This window comes from Streptopelia decaocto, assembly GCF_964273445.1.
Source record: "Streptopelia decaocto genome assembly, chromosome: Z".
Classification (NCBI taxonomy): domain Eukaryota; kingdom Metazoa; phylum Chordata; class Aves; order Columbiformes; family Columbidae; genus Streptopelia; species Streptopelia decaocto.
In genome coordinates, this window is record NC_138657.1 from 10,695,475 (window position 1) to 10,715,131 (window position 19,657).

At 39.8% G+C, this 19,657-nt stretch overlaps 1 protein-coding gene across 2 annotated transcripts in view; it reads left to right on the forward strand.

Annotated features, from left to right (window-relative positions):
* Positions 1-4,689: 4,689 nt before the first annotated feature.
* SUSD1 (sushi domain containing 1) overlaps positions 4,690-19,657 on the forward strand; it is a 44,668-nt gene continuing 29,700 nt past the window's right edge. Inside the window, exons 1-7 of one of the 2 annotated variants that reach the window (XM_082075490.1) lie at positions 4,690-5,003; positions 6,807-6,938; positions 8,193-8,348; positions 8,974-9,126; positions 10,447-10,623; positions 13,732-13,911; positions 15,826-16,005. In XM_082075490.1, the coding sequence (XP_081931616.1) occupies positions 4,928-5,003; positions 6,807-6,938; positions 8,193-8,348; positions 8,974-9,126; positions 10,447-10,623; positions 13,732-13,911; positions 15,826-16,005 (1,054 nt within the window). In that variant the 5' untranslated portion in view covers positions 4,690-4,927. The remainder of the gene's footprint in view (positions 5,004-6,806; positions 6,939-8,192; positions 8,349-8,973; positions 9,127-10,446; positions 10,624-13,731; positions 13,912-15,825; positions 16,006-19,657) is intronic. The other variant, XM_082075489.1, reaches the window with a different exon arrangement.

The window sequence follows — 19,657 nt, forward strand, 5'->3', positions numbered from 1 at the left end:
ATTGTTGCAATAGCCATATGTTATTATTACGTTTTGTGCAGCTGCAATGGCAAGACAAGCACCCCTGTGGATGAGCTCAGGAGCCTGGCAGAGAAGGAAGCATTGAGATTGTTGCCCAGTTCTTCCTCTTCTTATTTTAGCAGGTATTCTAGAATCAGAAAGGAAAAGATGCCTATTCATCTGTCTGGAGACAAGAAAATCACACCAATACATTTTTTCTTTTTAAACTTTTTTCTTTTTATAATGTGCAAAGGGGGTGCTGTTAATTTTTATTTACTTTTCCTTTGTGACTCCCTGTCTGTCCTCTTAACTATTGCCTCCAGCCAGCATAACCCTCAAAATAATGACACAATTTGTATATAACAACATGGAACAACCACAAGCAATGACTAGTCAGCAGCCTTCTCACACGATATTCCAAGATCCAGTAACATTAGGATACTCACCCATAAACTTATTGATACCAAGTCCTTGAGGTTTAAAAAAAATGGGGGCAGATTGTACTGACATCAAAACTTCTATCAGAGAAGTTTACATTGTATCATCTCATTCTTTCTTTTATGGTATTAAGCCTCAAAATGCCTATGTTGGAATATTATCCTAGTTTCACAACTAAGTGTGGGGGGAAGCTGAGAGAGGCAGAAAGGCGTTATCTTATCAAAGGTCACAGTGAGTTTGTGGCAAAGCTCAGTTTGAGCTCCTGCTCCTGTGCTAAAACCCACAGATAGCAGCCCTCTTGCTCTGTAGAGCTACTTTTCTGATTAGCAGCAACTGTCAGCAGGCTTTATCACCTACCATGCTTTTGCTATGAGATGTATATGTATATGTCTTTTTCATCCAAAGCCTATCCTCCAGGGAAATTGTATACAAGCATTCAATATTTAAGGTTCAAATTCAAGTATCTCTCACTCTAAATCTTTTGCAGAAATTCCATTTATGTTTTTTTCATGTTGACTTCATTTGCCAGGAGTTGAGACTGGTGCATAGGGGCACCTGGGAGTACAGACAGAAATGCCGCAAACAATTTGAGTGGTAATATTTCCTTTGTAGCAAAATCCATTACAAGAGAATGCTCTTCTTCTGCACAATGCTTACTGAAGCACTTTCATTAGAGGCTGAGGAGGGTCAGGCCATTTTTCAGTTATTTCTAATGTACCAATTGCTGTTGCTTATTCTGGAAATTAAGTGGATAATGAGAGATCAGTCATTAATCTGATTCATTTTCAATAGGCAAGAGAGGCAGAATTCAGATGTAAGGAACCTGCCATCAGGTTACAGTTACTCTTTTCATTGCCAGCTGGAAAGAAGAGCTTGATAGCAAGTTTGTTCAAGAGTGAAACTGCACTATGAATAGCTGAGTGATCTGTTAACAAGGATGAATTACATTTATTTGGTCTGGCTGAATACGTTTGCTGTGTTTTTAAAAATCTGTTTGATGAAAGAGCCATTAGTATGAAATATTTTGTGTTTATGTCAGAATAAGTAGTGTAATCTATGCCAAACATCCTTACCAAAAAACCCAAGTGATTTAGATGACATAGTGACATTCACTGTCTGCAAAAGAAACAGAACAAATACAGACAGCTGAGGAGATATTTAATCGCCCTTGCCTTTCTGATTTTCAATTATCTCCATTTAGACAGCTACAAGGAGAAGACTGCACAAGAAACTTCCACATGTCTCTGGATGAATTCAATTACATTGATCATCACAACTGTTTTCTTATCACAAAGAGGAAAAATGGAAGCAAGTACTGGTATAGATGCCTTCTGGGTAGTGAGATCTAATGCTATTAGGGACAAAGGAAACATTGTAATTACAAGCTAGGGCTTTGAAGTTTGACGATAAAAAGATTGAAAACCTTATCCAGAACAGAAAATCTAGATGGATGGTGGCCTATATTTTCATTAGACAGATTTGTGTATGAAATAAGCTAAATTTGTATAAGGTGTAAGGATCAGCATGTTGGGACACTGATCTGTCTTACCCTCATGAATCTTTAATTGTCTTTCCAAATAAATCAACTCAGGAGTTGGGCAAGTGACCTCAGTGCAGAAGTGATCTATGACCCGTCTCAGTGGCTGATTCAACTTGGGTCCAGATCGTGAAGGCTGTTGGGAGTCTGTGAACTGAACAAAGACTTAGCAATTTAACTAAAAGTTAAGTTGAACATTAGATTACCATTTTTAGGGAGCAAAGTACTGCAGCAGATCACTTGGGAATGCTCTGAATTCTACATCACTGACGCTAAAGAGTGCAGGTTAGAAAAGAATGTCAGGAATAATTTATGCAGTGTTGATCTTGTAATAGAGCAGAAAAACAGAGCAGATGACCTCTCAACTTCTTTTTGATACTTGGTTCCTGTGACTGTGCTTTGAATTTAAATAAGCAAACAACATATGCGTAATTTAAAGTAGCGTTTGTGTACAATTTCATTATTCAGTACTGAAGTATGTCTTAAATAGGAACTCATCAGCTGTTTAGGACATACTAGACTGGAACAAAACAAGGGGGTCCTGTATTTTCTTCAACTGATACACTTCCTTGTTACTTTAACAAATATTTATATTACATTTTTAAACTTGTTCTCTTTATAAATGTGGTGACGTACTCATATTTCTTCAGGCTGGCCGCCAAAAATATTTTCCTCTTTGCTGCGTGAGGTGTTTATGGCTACATACAGTTGCTCCCACTACATTTTATGAAAGAAACAGTAGAAATTGCAGTGATTAGTGGGTCTGCAGCATAGGGGGCTGCTAAGGGAGAGAAAAAATGTAATTTCCAGATAATTTCTAGTACATTGTGCACAACAATTTCTCTCTGAATAATTTCTTGCAGTAATAAAATACCACCATTGAGAATACATGCCTCCAATTTCTGTAATTTCAGATATAAATAAGCAGGAGTGAGCATCAGTAGTGAGCTATTCCAAAAGCAGGGTCACTTGTGATGTAACTGGCCACTGCTGGAGAATCAGGTCACTTCGGGTTCTGGTCAAGATGCATAAGGGTAGCAGAAGCTGGTTAAAAATATATACATGCTTAAGTAGGCAGAGCAGTAATTAAAAAAGACTGGAACAGACCAACTTACAGAAAGAGATCAATAAAGCTGATAGTTTTATGAAACTGGGTTTTGTTGCCATTGAAATCAGACACAAATTGTTTGTTGTTATAACACAGCAGTTAAAGGTCAAATTATGTCACTTAAGCGCAGTTGTGATGTAAGGCTTGAGTGTGCTAGCATCAAAGGGCACTAATGTAAAGCCAATGTAGCACATGAGCACAACTTCTGCAGGAAGTTCACTAGAACACATGAAAGATGCCTAAATCTACTTCTGTGTTAGGCTTTCTCCATTCATCTCCATGACACTCCTCCATTGTAGTTGTGACAACCGGGCAACTGCATTTGTAGATAAATACAAGTTTATGCAGCTTTATAAAAGTCAGACTTGCAGACTAGAATGAGGACTGTGAGCTTTAGGAGGATTGTCGTTCTTCTGCAGCAGAAAATGCTGCGGGCAGTGTTGCTGGTACTGATTGAAACAGAAGTTTTGGGATTCGCCTGTACTGTTGTAAACGCCTACTATGAGAAAGTGCTACTTATTGTTAAGTACCAAGGGCTGGTGGCGTACCCTTACACAATTTTCACACATTTGTGGAACGGATGTGCCAGCTTCAGGCAACCTTGCAGAAGGGTCCAGCGGGGCTGTTGGGCTCTGACTCCCTCGTGCGCAGGGGGACATGGGCCCTTCAGTGTGGGGCTGCAGCATTGCCCTGCAGACCAAACACCGGCTGGTGGCCACCATTCCTCAACAACATCAACCTGGAGGTGCCAAGGCAGGAGGACACCAGCACGGTCTATATGGAAGTGCTTATATAGAACAACCTGAGTTGGAATGGACCCACAAGGACCATCGAGTCCAACTCCTGTCCCTGCATGTGACAATCCCACAGTTCACACCATGTGTCTGAGGGTGTTGTCCATCTGTTCTTGAACACTGTCAGGCTTGGGGCCGTGACACCTCCCTGGGGAGCCTGTTCCAGTGTCCAGCACCTCTGGGTAAAGAACCTTTTCCTAATGTCCAACCTGAACCTCCCCTGGCACATCTTCCTGCCATTCCCTCGGGTTCTGTTACTGGTCAGTAAAGACCTGCTCCTCATCCTCCCCTTGTGAGGAAGCTGTAGCTGCCATGAGGTCTCTTCTCAGTCTCCTCTTCTACAAGTTGAACGAACCAAAGGACTTTAGCCACTCCTCATATGGCTTCTGCTCTAAATGCTTCACCAAATCCATGTCTGGACACACTGGTAGCTTTATATCTTTTTTATCCTGTGGTGCCCAGCCCTGCACACAGTGAATGCTCCAGGTGAGGCCGCACCAGTGCAGAGCAGAGCGGGACCATCCCCTCCCTGCCCGGCTGGTGATGCTGCGCTGGATGCACCAGGACACGGGTCCCTCTTGGCTGCCAGGGACACTGTTGGCTCACGTTCAACTTGCCATTACACACAGTTGTTATTATACTGAGGTGTAACTTTCCCGTCGCCCTTCCCAGTAACGCTTCCCTTTGCTTCTCTACCGCTCTGGGGTGAGGGCCGGTGGCTGCGGACAGCAACAGCCCTTATCAGCTCTGCCACTCGCCCGGCCGGGCAGAGGCGGTGTCCCGGGGAAGGAAAGGGGTTGTGCCAGGGATGAGGGAAAGGAAAAAAAAAAAAAAAAAAAAAAAAAGGAAGAAAAGCGAGGGTTTTGCGGGCAAGGGTTCTTCGGCCGGGAAAGGGGCCTCGCTGAGGAGAAAGCCGGAGGGGCCGGTCGGGCGCGGCGGCGGCGATAAGGGAGGCAGGCGCTGCGGGCGGCGCGACGCCCTCGGGCTTCCCTCCGTGGGGAGGATGCGGAGGCACCGCGCAGCACCCAGGGACGCGGAGGCCGCGGGGACATGAGCCCGGGGGGCGGCCGGGCGCTGGGGCCGCTGCTGCTGCTGCTGGCGCTGCTGCGGTGCGCGGGGCGGCGGGGTGAGTACGGCCCCTCCCCGGGCCCCGCCGGCGGGGCCGTGAGGGCGGCGCCCGTCAGCCGAGGCGGGAAAGGCGGGAAGGGGATGGCGGCCCTGGGACGAGGGGAGAGGAGGCGGCGGGAGAGTGGTGGCCTGGCGGCGGGCGCTGCCGCAGCGGGACGGGGAGGCCCGGCGGTGGTGGCGGGGACAGGCCCGGCCGTGGTGGCGGGGACAGGCCCGGGTGGGCGCCGGCGCCATGCCTCGCACTCGTCTCCGTCCCGAGCCAGAGGGCGCGGCCGGGTAGGGCTGGAACCGTGAGGTGACTTCAGTGCTGGAGTGAAAAATTTAACGTTATTAAAGCTAAATAAGTCGTAAAGTTTTATCCATAGTAGTAAAGGCGGGGGAGTGGGGAGTGTGTGTGTAGGAGAAACTGTTTGTTATCTCCCGGAGCAGCAATCTGAGGAGGACACTCCCACGTCTTATCAGAAGATTGAGGTATCATGAGAAACTTCTTCCTGTGGCTGTTTTTAAATTTAATTTTTTGATCTACGTTGGCTACCGTCGCATGCTGACGGTTTTTGTTTTCTGGTCTTATTAGGAACACACACAAAAAGTATATAAAAGCATTGAGATTAGGAGTAGTAATCTATGATGCTTCCAGCCAGTTTTACAGCAATTGGAAATGCACAGTGAGTAAAACAAACACTGTGCATGTGGAAGGTTCTATCACACCGATAAATTTGGTGCATAAAACAAGCTGGCAAGAGCGTTCAGTTGCCTTCTCCTTCCAGTTAAAGTTACGTATTTATACACCGTGTAAGGGCAGGTAGAATTTTGTCAGAGCAGCTCTATATGCAGTAAGATTCGTATTCTATAAGAATCACACCACCCTTATCAATCTTAGCTGTTTTAGAAGAGTAAAAATTTCTGTAGTGATGTGTCCAGCATTATGAGAGAACTTCAGCTGTGCATATTAGTTATTTCTTTAAAAATATAAAAATGGTGTAAGCATATACATGGTCTGTCTACATTCAGGCTGTCCATTCTGAAGTTTATCATTTGTAAACCCAGTGTATGTGTGAAGATAACAAAAGTGGTTTACAAAAAAACAAAGAGAAATGCACATAATGTGCTGAAAGTAGGAATACAAATAAAGGAATAAGTTCGTATTTTATGCTAGTTTCAGGTATATTTATAGTCCTACCAGTTTACAGTTAATTAGGTTGTGTGTCATACACTGCTAAACTGCTACTAATATAAATTCAATTCTAAAATGACTAAGTCATCCTTCAGCTGGCAATATTCTCAACATTGTTTTTATGAATAACATTTATACCATATACATGTTGATGATAGAAGACACAAATAGTTTGGTAAACAGGCTAAATGTCTGTGCATAAATGACAGAAACAAAATAATAGAATAAATAAGGAAACAGAAATCAAGACAAAAAGGAAAGAAAATAATTATAGAGAAGATTAACAATATTGGGTAGAGCTATTTATTATGTGTCTCGTAAGCCTTGCTGCCTGCTGAAAAGCTGTTTTGTTCATTGTGAAAGAATAGATGGGTGGAGAAAACTGTTCAGTGTAGTTTTATTTAATCCTTTCTGTTTGCTTTTTTATTATTATTATTTTTGGTCTCTGAATACTCTGGCAGTGGTTTTCCTGCAAGTTTGAAAATGAGATGGAAGGACATGGGATTTTGTTTGATGTGTTTTAATCTGCATTGTATCTCCACTTCAAATTCTGTGCCAGTTACCCATCCCAGACAACCTTTATGTTCCTTCTTAAAAAAAGATAATTGCATCTTTTTGTTCTTAAAGCACTTGTGAACAGATCAGTTCCAGATGTCTGTGCAACTTGCCACATTCATGCTACATGTCATCAAATTGAAGGAAAAAGTGTCTGCATCTGTAACTATGGATTTGTAGGCAATGGAAGAACTCATTGTCAAGGTATGCTGCCTGTTCGTGAAATCACAAGAAACCATATACATTCCTGAAATGTTCTTTCTCAAGTAATATTACTAAATCATTCAAAACACGGTAGAACTTGGTCATTTCCTGGTAGCATTTCCAGAACCTAGAATATGTGTGGCTTGTGGTGGTGTTTTGTTTTTGTGGTTGGTTGGTTGGTTGGTTTGTTTGCTTGTTTGAATGGCTGGCCATGAGCTGTACTTTACTCGTACTTGATGTAAGTATTGCTTTGTACTTAGTTGCTTAACTGTTTTACTCAGCTTCTGCTATATAATGAAGGATTTAAATTAATTTTGTCTTAGAAAATGTAGGGGTTTATCAAACATGTAGTTAAAAGTAAAATTTATTGGTTTATTAAATGGTTTATTGGATATTTTTTATCTTAAGTTCAGCAAAAAATCATATATACTGGGCTTCACTTTATTATTCTTTTCAAGCTATGCACCAGTGAAATGAAAACTAGACAGCAAAACTGACAATTAAATTCAGTCCCTTTTTACTGATTTTGCAGTTGACTCAGATTACTGTGTAACTAAAAATAATTTAATAAGTTAAACGTCTGTTCTTAATAACAGTGTGCATATACACACAGATTTCTTAAGTGCAAATGTGTTATGTGAAAAGTGGTGTTCAGCATTGTTTTATTACTGTAGCAGGTAGTGTCCTTTTAATACTGTCTCACGCATGACAAATCAGTACGTGAATCAAAGGATGATGTAAAATACTCTGTCTGAGTGTATGTAATATCTTATCACTGCTTAAAGCAGAAGGTCCTCCACCTCTGATCTCTTCCACTCCAATCTCCTTCCTTCAGAAGCACTGGCACCTGCCAGGCCCTGATCCAGTGACCTCATTATTGTGGGAGAAGACAAGCTGCATATTGTACCATGTTAATTCTGTGCCAGTGGGGTCAACTGGGTAAGATCAGCATGAACTTCATCAAGTGCTGCAGCCAGTGCATGACGTAAGGAAGAGCAGAAATGGAGTGCAGGACTTGCTCATTTCAACAGCTCTTAAATCAGCTAAAGCTGTGTCATGTTTATTCACAGTTTCATCCAGGGACAGACCAACCTCTGTTGGTCTAGGTACTCCAGCTTTCTAGCAGTGTCTACATCCCAAATAACATACAGAGAAAACTGTAAGGGGAGGTGTGGTTACACAAGAATGAGTGAGGAGGGAAGAATATTCTGCTTTACCTGATCTCCCTCTGTTTTGTTTTAAATGTGCTGACAGATAAAGATGAATGCCAGATTGGAGCCAGCAAGATCTGTGGAAATCATACACTGTGTCATAATACACATGGAAGTTTTTACTGTGTTTGCCTTGATGGATACCGAGCTTCCAACAACAACAAGACATTTATTCCAAATGATGGCACGAACTGTACAGGTAGACATCACAAAAAATCTTGAGCACCAGGAATCCAGAACTTAATTTTCTACTATACAGATGTGGTTTTTTTCAGTTGCTTTAGAACTTGCTTTCTAATACTATATCAGAGCTGGGTTCTAACAGCTGTGAATTAGTTCCATTTTGCAATCTTTGCTATGTTACGTATCATTGCTTCACAGTCACATTCAAACAATAATCTTTCCAGAAGAGGAAGCTAGATTAAAGAAAACAAGATTATCCTTATCTTTACCCCAGAATGTCGTACTTGCGTTTAGTGTAGAATATTAGCCAGTTCATTGTTACAGTGATGAACTATTTTAATTGATTAAGATATGTGCAGATACAGGATTTTTCTGGGATTGTTGTAGCAGGAAATAACATTGGAAACTATTTGTCAGGTAAACCAGAAACAATTTGAAGGACAGCTAGCTACAAAATTGCGATTCTCTTCCTTGCAGATGTTTGAACGTAGGGCAGTGATAAGCCTCTTTGTTTCCCAGAAGAGCCATCAGAAACTGTGTAGAACCCATTCATGGAATGCTGTATTTGTTTTAAGCTTTGGTCCTATATGAACTAATTAGAAAATATTACCAAGTGCATACATTTTAATCTGAATTTTTAGATATAGATGAATGTGAGGAGTCTGGGCTGTGTGGTCGCAATGCAAGATGCGTGAATACTGAAGGAAGCTACGAGTGTCACTGCAATGATGGTTATAAATTAGAAAATGGAGAGCTTTCGTTTCATCCAGATGGGAACATAGTTTCATGCAAAGGTGAGAGTCTTTGGATGCTGTTTTTACTAGCAGGTAAAATCAGATCTTAAATGGCATAGTAGTACCTGCTCTGACCTGTGCTTTTAAGTGTGCAGGGCAGAAGCCCTCTCTGTGGACTTTGTCTGCTGTGGGATTTTCCTTCTTGGATTCGGTTTCTTCCAGTAATGTCTGGGTGGTAGGGTCAACACTGCATGAGATTTTTACAGGCTTTCACCAGTGGTTCTGGTGTGCAGGATCAGAGAAGCTTAATACCATGAAGGTGACGTAATTAGTTTCTGAATAGGAAGGAAGTGTGGTATAATCCACTTGCTCATGTAATCACACTGCGTGAAGGGGAAGGGAAGAGCAGAGAAATACCTGGTAAGAGAGGTCAAATGAATGAAACAAACCTAGAGGAGAGGAATTGTAAAACAATAGTTTAGCTATGTATTACATGCTGTACCGTGTGCACAAATAAACTGTTCTGTTTATCTTGCCATTAAAAAAAAAAAAAAAAAAAAAATTGAAGCCTTGCTCCTTTCCTTTCTAGTGCAGGTTTTCACAGATGCAAAGTGCTAGCAGTGTTAGCTGTAGCTGCCAGAGTATGTAATGAACCCAGGCATCCCAGGTGGAGGGAACTGCCTCGATTATATCCAGCTCTCTTTTCTGAACTATTGAAAGACCCATTAATAAAGTTCACTGCCTGTAGTTCATCCATTTTTTTTCTGACTGGAGTGCTCCACTTCATTATGTCAGAAGTGCTAATAACCCTGCTTATCTCACCAACTTCTCCTTCCACATGCTGTGGCAAAGTAGTGTGTCTGTACTGACAGTGTCACTTGCAGAGTTGGACAAGGGAGACCTGTCAAGCAGCTGTGCAGAAGGAATGTAGCTTTTTTTGTGCAGGCTGGTTCAGTGAGGTGGAGGAATTGAGGGTCAGACCATTTCATTTCAGCCTGTCCACAGGGCTTCACTTTTCCTGTGCACAGTGAAATAAAGTTGTGAATTGGGGCCTGAAATTTTCCTCTGGTGTTGAAGGATCATTAAACCATTGCTGTAATGAGCCTGGCACATGCAAAGCACCACCACATTACAGTGTCTCCTCTTAGGTGTTGTGGGTGGCTTCAGCTGTATGCTAGTAAAGATGTAGCTCCATATCTGGATCACTGTGTTCCTCCAGCTGTGGTCACTACAACTCTTCAACTCTAATCTTATACCCCTTTGGCGAATCCTCAGATTCATCAGATTGGGTGTGTGTGACCACCCAGTCCAGCATCCCTTAAAGTGATTGTGTGTTGTGATTTTTGTACTGTGAGATCTTTTAACTCAATCTCTTTGCAGAAATTGGATGTGGGTCCCCTCCTGAAATGAAGCATGGCTACATTGTGGGGAACTACAGCTTGCTGCCAGGAAGTGTGGTTCATTACGAGTGTGAGGAAGGGTTTTACAGCAATGAGGGAAAGTTCTCATATTGCATGGCAAATGAAACTTGGGAACCTGCCACTTTAAGCTGTAAAGGTGAAAAGAGTCTTAAATCTTTCTTAAATTCTTTATTAAGTGTGTTTATGTATGGGAGAGTGTGTTTGTGAAACACAGTAGACTGTTTCCTTAATCTGAAGGATAATTTTTCAAGATCTGTCTATTCACCAAAAAAAAAAAAAAAAAAAAAAAAAAAGAAAAGAAAAGAAAAAAAAGATGCTGTGGCGCAGAATGACCTTACAACCCTTGAAGTTATAAGGAAGATATGCATTTATTTACGACGCCGGACACACGGGGAATCATTTCACCTAATGCGTGTGTAAAATTACAGTAGCTGTGAGTTTGGTTAAATGCAGTAAAGTTTTACATATTCATGAAAGTTTTAGGAGCGCCTATACATATTCATAATCTGTCCCTGAGAAGGCGGTTCATATTACAATGAGTTCCGGGAGAACGTTTCCATAGTCTCCACCTCTGGCTCCTCCTGGTTGTAGCTGCGCAGTGATCGTGAACCCGGGTCCTCTTTCGCTGTACACGGTCACCTTTGGTCCAGTGTGATGAGCTGGTTAGGTCTCAGACTGCTGAGTTGGTTAAAACTGGCGTATCTCCTGTCCTGTGCCCAAGTTTCTGTAATCTAGTTCACCCAAGGATGCACCAAGGATGCACCCAAGGATTATTATTTTTGCAAGGCGTCAGTGAAGTCCTGTTTTTCGTACAGTGAGTTACACAGAGTTAAGCAAGGCTAGGCAATAGTGGTGTGTGTTAAAGGGTTAGCTCTCTAAGTGTCTTTAGTGACATGGGCTAGGGTTAGTTCTTTAAGTGTTAGTTATTAAGTGTTAATAAATTAGTTGTCAATTTGCTGTATCAATGCCACCTCTTCTTGTTAGTGTAATAACATTTTTGATGATGGTCCTTGCATTTTTGCAGACACTACAGCATGTCCTTCTGCCTGTGAACCAGGGCCTAGAAAACTAGGTTTCTGTAGCATTTCATGGGACAGGCCACTGAGTTAGAAGGCATTAGTTGACCTCTCATGAAAATAACAATTTTTGTGAAGCTTTTCTTAAAACTGACTGTAGATGCAGAGGAGAGGAATCACGCCACCCCTCATCTCTGGATAGCCTTATTTTTTAAGAGCATTCGTGCAAGAGCAAACAGGTTCACATCTCTGAAGTGTAAAATTTCCTGTGAGGATCTTTAAAACTTGCACTTGCATTGGTGTTTTTTGCCCATCCTGTTGAAATATTGCTACTTACAAGTGCAGGATTTTGTGTTCCTATGACTAGTTAGAAAGTCTGTGTGTTAGTTAAATGACACTTGAAGTGCTAGCTAACAGAAGCTACCCTCTGTGTAACAATTCTACAGGGGAGAATTTTCATTCTGAAAATTATCACTAAAGTGAGGAGTGTTCCTTCTAAAAAATATTAAAGCTCTCTTCTCTCTCTTTTTTATCATTTTCTTTTTTTTTTTTTTTTTTCTTTGAGAGGGAGATAGAAGTGTAACACTTGTACATGTGTCTAGGGGAAGTGAATAAATTAGAATAAGGATGCTAAATCAGTGTGGTTGGGAGAAGTGAAATATTAAAGATACCAGAAAATTCATAAGAAAGAAAACGTAAGACATTTTGAGACCAAATTATTGGCATAAAAAAAATAATTGAAATAACATTTTTTCACCAAAATAAATAAAGGACAATGAATTTCAAAACAAAGATGAAGTGGCCAAAATGTAAAGAGGTTCTTGAAGAAAGCTTGTGGAATGCAGTCCTTGTGAGTTGTTTTGATACGCTTTGTACATTTGTTTTTTATTTATATTTTTTAGTGCTCGCTTTCTCATGTGATTTTTTAATTTCTACAATCAAACTGTAGGTCAGGTTGGAGTTTCTGAGCACATCTTTTGTGCTTAACTGAAATAAAATACATCGAACACCAAGAAACTGCCTATGAGTCTGAAATAACAAACTTATTTCCCCTTTGTATTGCAAGCTCTTTTCCTGGATTTCAGTTAGGACTTCCCTTTTTGTAAAACCAGCATGTCTGATTTTTTTTTTTTTTTTTAATATTAGTGAAGGCACCTTTAAACTCTGAGAGTTTCCCTGATATGTCTTTATTGCTAAGTTAAGTATTTCTCATGACCAGGTATAAAGTTTTATAAAAATTTTTAGGAAAATTAATAAATTTGTCTTTTGTTTACCATCCTATGGTAATTTAGGAGTTTATTTTTTGTAGTCATGATAAAACTGGTAATTGAAGGTAGATCAAACTTGGCAAAATGTGTGACCTAACATCAGGTTACTGTAAGTGGAGCAGATCCCCCTTTTTTATTTGAACATAAGTATATGAATGTAACGTGTCTTTAGAGAGTACAGCTTCCCTTTAATATTATTAAAAATTGTCTTCAGGTGAAAAGTCAGATAGTTTAGTGGGAAGATGTGATTTATGTGACAAGGAGTAGTTAAACTATTGAACATCAGTGTTGTGTCATGCTAACATGAAAGCCTTTTCGATGGTAGCTTACTTTAAAAAAAATAGACATCACATCAAAGAAAATGCTTTTCTGTGCTGCTTGACTTATTTGTTTTATGCATTTGTAAATGACAACTCAGTATGGTTTTAAATAGAGCAACTATTGCAATGTGTTTTGAACACCATGTTAGACTATTTCTTTAGCAGGAAACTTTTGTATTGTATGTTTTAGCCTTTTCTGTGTTTCTACATTTTCTAGTCCTCGTGCACTTTTGCTTCCTAAAGGCAATTTCTGCTTGTCTGCCTCCCTCTGACTGTTACTCACTGCAAATAGTATCAGACCAGTTTGCCACCTTTGTAAAAGCAGGAGAATCTTAAAGATTGAAAACAAAACAGGGCATTTTCTGTATACTAGCAGCTAGGCTGAGGAAGGAGTCACAGGTCTATCATGCCATACTGAGAGAAAGGCAGAGAGAAGTCATTTTATTTGGAGGCAGCTGTGGAGTAGCTGTAACACCCTCAGTCACGGTGTGGAGGTTGCAGAGGACATCAGGGACTGCTGGATTACCACAGGGAAGAGGGTCAGTTGATGATGATGAAAGAAATTCTCATGTGAGTGCAGCTGTCATTACTTCTGCTGCTTGATAAACAAGTTTATCTTCCTCTTTCTTCCTTTCCCTAGGTGTGGATTGTGGGCTTCCACCTTCTGTTTTACACGCATATCGAGCATCTGTAAGTGGGACTACATATGGAAGTGAAGTTACTTACAACTGTGTTCATGGTTACTTTATTGCAAGTGGTAATCAGACTGCAGTCTGCAATGCGGAAGGACAGTGGGATGGTACTGATTTGGTGTGCAAAGGTAAATAAAATCTGCCTTCAGGTGTGTTTAGCATAGTGTTTCAGCCACCATAATAAATAGGAGTCATCAGTTAGGGACTTTGTCTTTGGGCATTTAGTTTATACAGTTTTGGGGCATATTAAGTTCAGTTGCAAACCAAAGCCATATATTAAACAGCATTTTTTATCTGTGTTGCTAATGAAGTTGCAATAAATTGTTAACAGTTAACATTCTAAGGACACAAGCCCGATGCATGTTAGGCATTGGGTTTTCCCTGAGTTGAATATTCAGCCTAAATTGCTGCCATTTTCTAATTCAGTATCTACTCTGTGCTTGAAGCCACTACTCGGGATTTGAACCACTCTTAGCAGTTAGCATCCCCTTAAAATCCTGGTATTCAGACAGTTTCCAGTTTCAAACTATCATTGCTTAAGCGTGCTATTGTTACTTGACAGGAGTTATACGTCCCTTTTGTTATTATGAATGGGAAGAATGTAGCCTAACAAGTTCTTTGGTAAGAAGAAACATAAAGGTACATTTAAAAAAAAGTATTTTGGCCAACAAAATTTCTAGCGTATTATTACTCTGAGTTCATAATTATTAATTAATGTGACCTCAGGATAATTACAGTCTTTAGTCAGTTTTTACATTGGCACAACTTCACCTTTCCATTCCCTGGATAATATCTTTTGAGCTTGATCCAGAGGGGTTGACTGTTGTGTTCACTGCAATCAAGTGTAGTAATTTTTTTGCTTATGCCATGTCTGTGTTACAGTCACTCTTTACTTTTAGAATCTTTAATATTCTGCGTTACTAGTGTAAATAGCAGGTTCGCTACTTCTGCATTTTTACTTTTCAATCTGATTACAGGATGGCCATGGGCAGATAGCTCAAGTCAAGGAGCAGTATTTTTAAAATTTCATTATATACTGTCCCTCTATAAGCTAAACATGTTAATTTCATGTGCATTAGTAATTCTAAAGCTTGTTCTTGATCTAATAGGTACATACAGTCATACACATTGGGATGTGAAAATGAAGGTAGTCATGATGGTGGATGTATTGCCTGTTGCAAGACATATGTTTATCTTTAGAAGTTGTACAGGTCATGATTGGTTTTTACTTCTTTGTTTTTCTTTGAGTAGAATTTCAGAATTGCTTAAGATTATCCATTAAACAGTTCAAAACAGTTTTTTTCTGCATATAAGCTTTAGTGAAGGTAAGATTTTAATTATGTAGTTTGCTTCTTATAAATGAAATGAAGAATCTTTTGTTGGGCTATAATGTTGATTGTGGATTTGAAAAGAGATTTTAACCCTAATAGTATTCTTCCATTGATTTGATCTTTACTCTTTATTCTTTTTTGTTACCTAATTTTATTATGAAGCTCCAGAAAACAACTGACCAAATGAATTCATTTATAAGTGCATTACCTCAGCTTTCTAATTAAGTCTAAAGTGGTCGGAAGAATCCATCTTATTTTCCCCCAGGAGTGCTCTTTCTGCTTGTCCATAGCAGCTGCTCCTTTTTTTTTTTTTTCAAAGCTTGAATTAAATCCACTAGCAAAGGAATATAATCTTCATGCTCTTCTTTCATGCCGCTGCTTGGACCATGTGTTGTTTTTCAGGTCTGTTGTTACTAATGATAGGTACAGATCCACTTGTGAAAATTTGCATCGAGATCCTTGTTCTCCATTTTTAAACAGGACACTATTTAATTTTATCATCTTGAAGGATAAATGTTCCACCCTGCTAGAAAGTGTCCAGTCACAAAATTCTCATTTCCAAATGGCTGACCTGACTATGAAGTGAAGTCTCTATGAAGTGAAAAAAGGTGGAGTGTTAGATGCCGGGACAATTTAACTCTCTTGAACACTTTGATACACCTTGCCTGTTTTCATTTTCAGGTTTTGCTATCCTGTTTTTTTGCATTTCAGAAATAGATTGTGGCAAACCTTTCCTGATTCCACACACAGAAATGATCTGGGACAACTCTACAACTCTATGGAGCAGAGTGTACTATCAGTGTAAAGAAGGATATTATTTTAATGGAGACAAGAATTTTTCAGAATGCAGAATAGATCAATCATGGGAGAATATTACATACATATGCAAAGGTAAATATTACTGCAGGAAGTTATAGTGGGGTGTGCTATTTAAATAGTTTGTCATTCCTGTTGTGAAGGTAGGAACAGGAGGAAGGATGAAAGCAAGAAATCTGTAATTTATAGTGTAGGGAACATGGTGGTACTTTTGGATGAAAGAGTGATGGAAGAGAATGTTAGCCATACAACAATTTCTAGTGGATGCCTCAGATCTTTCTATGGCTGTCTTGCTTTTTATTTCAAAAAGAAAGGGACTAATGAAGCTAGAGTTTCCTTGCTGCACTGAGAACCTCCAGCTTTAAAAGACAGGGGAACATCACCAGATGAGCAGAAGACATTTAATGACATTTTGTTGTGGGCCTAGTACTGTAAGGTGCGGTGTGATGAAAGTAGGTGCAATGGAATTCAAAACTCCTTTTCCTTTTTTTTTAATTCTCTCACAATGCCCAAAGTAAAATTTGTTCATGGTTGCCTTTCTAGTCTGGATCTAGTTTGAATTTCAGTCCAGAAGGATTTTCTTATGGAAGAGTGAGTCCTGTGAAAGGAGGTCTCTAATGAAGGTGTTGTCATACTGTAAGCTTGGAGATAGGATGTACTGACATTCTAATAATAGCAAAAACCCAACATATGTTTTGGACTATGGCTGTTGTGCTCCTTTGTGTTCTTGGGTGCCCTTAGAAAGTGGTGTCACAAGATAGTTCTATGACTATGCATCTCTCGTTCTTAAGTAGCAATGCTGTCTTTTGCAGATGGTAACGTTCCTGTAGCTTTGCAACATCCATGTGTTTTTCAAAAGAACTGAAAGTGTGTCTTTGACTGCTACCACTTCACAGACCGAGCCTTTACACAAAGAGTTGCCACTTGATGCCTCTCTGCCTCACTTGATGTATTGAGCATTCACTGCGAATATAAAACATGTGACATTATATAAAACGAGCAGCAGATAAGCAGTTGTCTCACTTTTTATAGTGCCCTGATAAAATGGAACTGCTGTTCTTAGAAGTCATAATTCGTATTTCATTTAGGCAATTTGCATAGCTGTACTTTCTGAGTTGGTTTTGAAGCCAGCATTGTGTAGAGTGGTTAAGTTAATCAGGTATGTCAGTCTTCGCAGTGCTGAGACTTCTGTCTTGAGCACTCTGAAGCTTTGAAGGGCCTGAACCTGCAGACTGCACTGACAGGATTACCATGGATTTCAGCCAAGAGCTTTCTCAGAGGCAAAAATGTAGACTCCAGCTCTAGCTGTTGGATCAGAGGCCCAAAAATGTCAGAGCTACAGTCAAGTATAATGGAAAGAACTTTTAAAAATAGCCTAACTAGTTCAAGCTCCTTTGGAAAAAAAAAAATCATGGATAGGAAATGAATACAGGGTCTTCAGCTTCTTAACTTCTACATTTTTCACACTGATTAGATGTATCAAATTCATTTCAAATTAAATGAAATTTCAGTTACAGTAATGATACCTTTCAGATGTGTATGATCTTTAAGGTATGTGTAATTAATCAGTAATTCCGCTTAAAATGAAAGAAAATAATGTAGCATTCCAGAATAACTTATGACACAAGTCAGAAAACCATTTGTCTTTTCCTACTTGCTGATAAACCTCATTAGAAGCAAGGAAGCTAAGAATTTTCCCTGAGCATGTTCCCTTTGGCCAGTTATCACTTCTATGTTTCTTGGGCAGTGATTGCTGTAGAATGTCCTTTATTTGCATTGTCTGTTGGTGTATATGGTAAATGTGTATGTGTGTATGTAAGTACATCTAATAGTAGTTGGTTTTAATAACAAAATTCATTTTACTGAGAGATGCTGATTGGATTAAGCTGTCAGCAGTGAAGTCTGGCAATAGTCATCTGGATAAGTCTTCCTTTCCCAACACCTGATATGCATACATAAACTCAAGAGGCTAAAGTGCAGAGAGCATACAGCAATGAAATACCTGCTGTCCAGTATACTTAGTGTGTGAGTCAGGACATCCTGTATAGCTAGTCCTGGAAGAACTTCTTTTTTCCCCGTGGAGCAGGAATGCGTGGTTTCATTTATATTAATTGCAGAAATGGTGTGCTGTTATCCCAGGGACACATTGTGTTGAGCTCTGGTGGGATATCATGGTAAATTTGCAAAGCTTTTTTCAGAGTGAAAACAAGATCGCCTTGTGGGAATAATGTTTCAGTTTGTTTCAGAGAAGGGCTTTGGCTACAAAGCATTGTAGCATGCAGTGGTACAAGGCAGTCTGAAACAAAAAGCTTGGTTTTCCCATTATGAGTTTCAGAGGAGAAACTGCCAGCCTGAGCTTTTTTTGGTAGTAATATTTACCTGAGAGAGGTTGTTCTCTCTGTGGGCTCAAAATGGGACATAAGGTAACGTAAGACTTAGGGTTGCATTTTTTGTTAAAGTGAAAAGCGTAAAATGAAGCCTTCCCACTCTTATTTTAACTCTTGAGTGGATTCCACAGATAAGTTTGTTGTGGTTTGGTTTGGTTTTTTTTTTTTTTAATTTATTGTGTCTGTAAGAGGGCCAGGAAAAAGGTGAATTGTGTTTTCGCTATCTATCTGATATCTGCACTTGCAAATGGCACATTATGCAATGTATATTGTGAGCCTTTACCAAATCCATGAAGAGCATCACTTTGAGAAGGGCAGGGAGAGGAACTGGAGGGTGTCTGAAATGAAAATGTGTGAATTAGTTGGTTTCATCTTTCACTGAACTTGGACACAAGTGTTTTGAAAGTAAAAGGTCAGAAGGGCTAACACAAATGTGTTAGGAAAATCTTTTCCCCCTGTAATATGTGTAGATTGCGTATGTGCATGCATATACAGAGAGAGACAGAGAGAGAGAGCTTAACTTCTGAGAGCTTCTTTCTTGGGCATCCAGGGAAAGTTACAATAAATTATGGTGAATTGAGTGCTTATGGAGTTGCCTGTTAATACCATGTACAGCTCTAAAACTATTTTTGGTACTTTTTCCAATCTTCTTCACAGTTGTGGAGGGGTCAGTTAGTGCACAGACGAGACAGTGTCTGATGCAGTTTTTAATGTTAAATGGATAATTGTTAGGTAGATTTTGGGGGTAAATAGTCCCTTTACCTACTGCAGCTCTCTTCATCCTGTTTGCAGAGTACTCGCTTCTACTATTCATCAAGCTTGTTGCAATTTCCCAGGCTCAGGTCCTAGAGATATCCTTCTCACGGAGAGGTTTTTCACAGTATCTGATATATCCTTTCCATAACAATTGGCTCTAGTCTCAGCTATAAGCACATAGACTGGGTTGGCTGCTGCTCATTATTCTGATCCTAGAAAACTCCTTCTCTATGTCTGTTTTCTTTGGAGATTGTTAGTATTCAGTGTATTTAGCATCTCTTGGTGTGGGTAGCAACAATATTTTGTCATAGGAAAAACAGTTTGTCCAGTTTCCTTATTTTTATCCAAAGCAAATACAAATCTGCATTAAAGAATTACAGTGTTTAAGTAAGTCTCCAGTACCACTCTTATTATTACAAATGCATTTATTAAAGTGTTTTTTGATGTATTAAGTGAAATATTGTCCTCACAAAAGAAGCAGCTGCAGCATAGGTGTGGGAAAAGTTCATGGATATGTGAAAAGGCTGGAGGAGTGAGTGAGTCTGGCCTGCATGGAAAAGTAATGCACTTTATTGGTAAAGTAT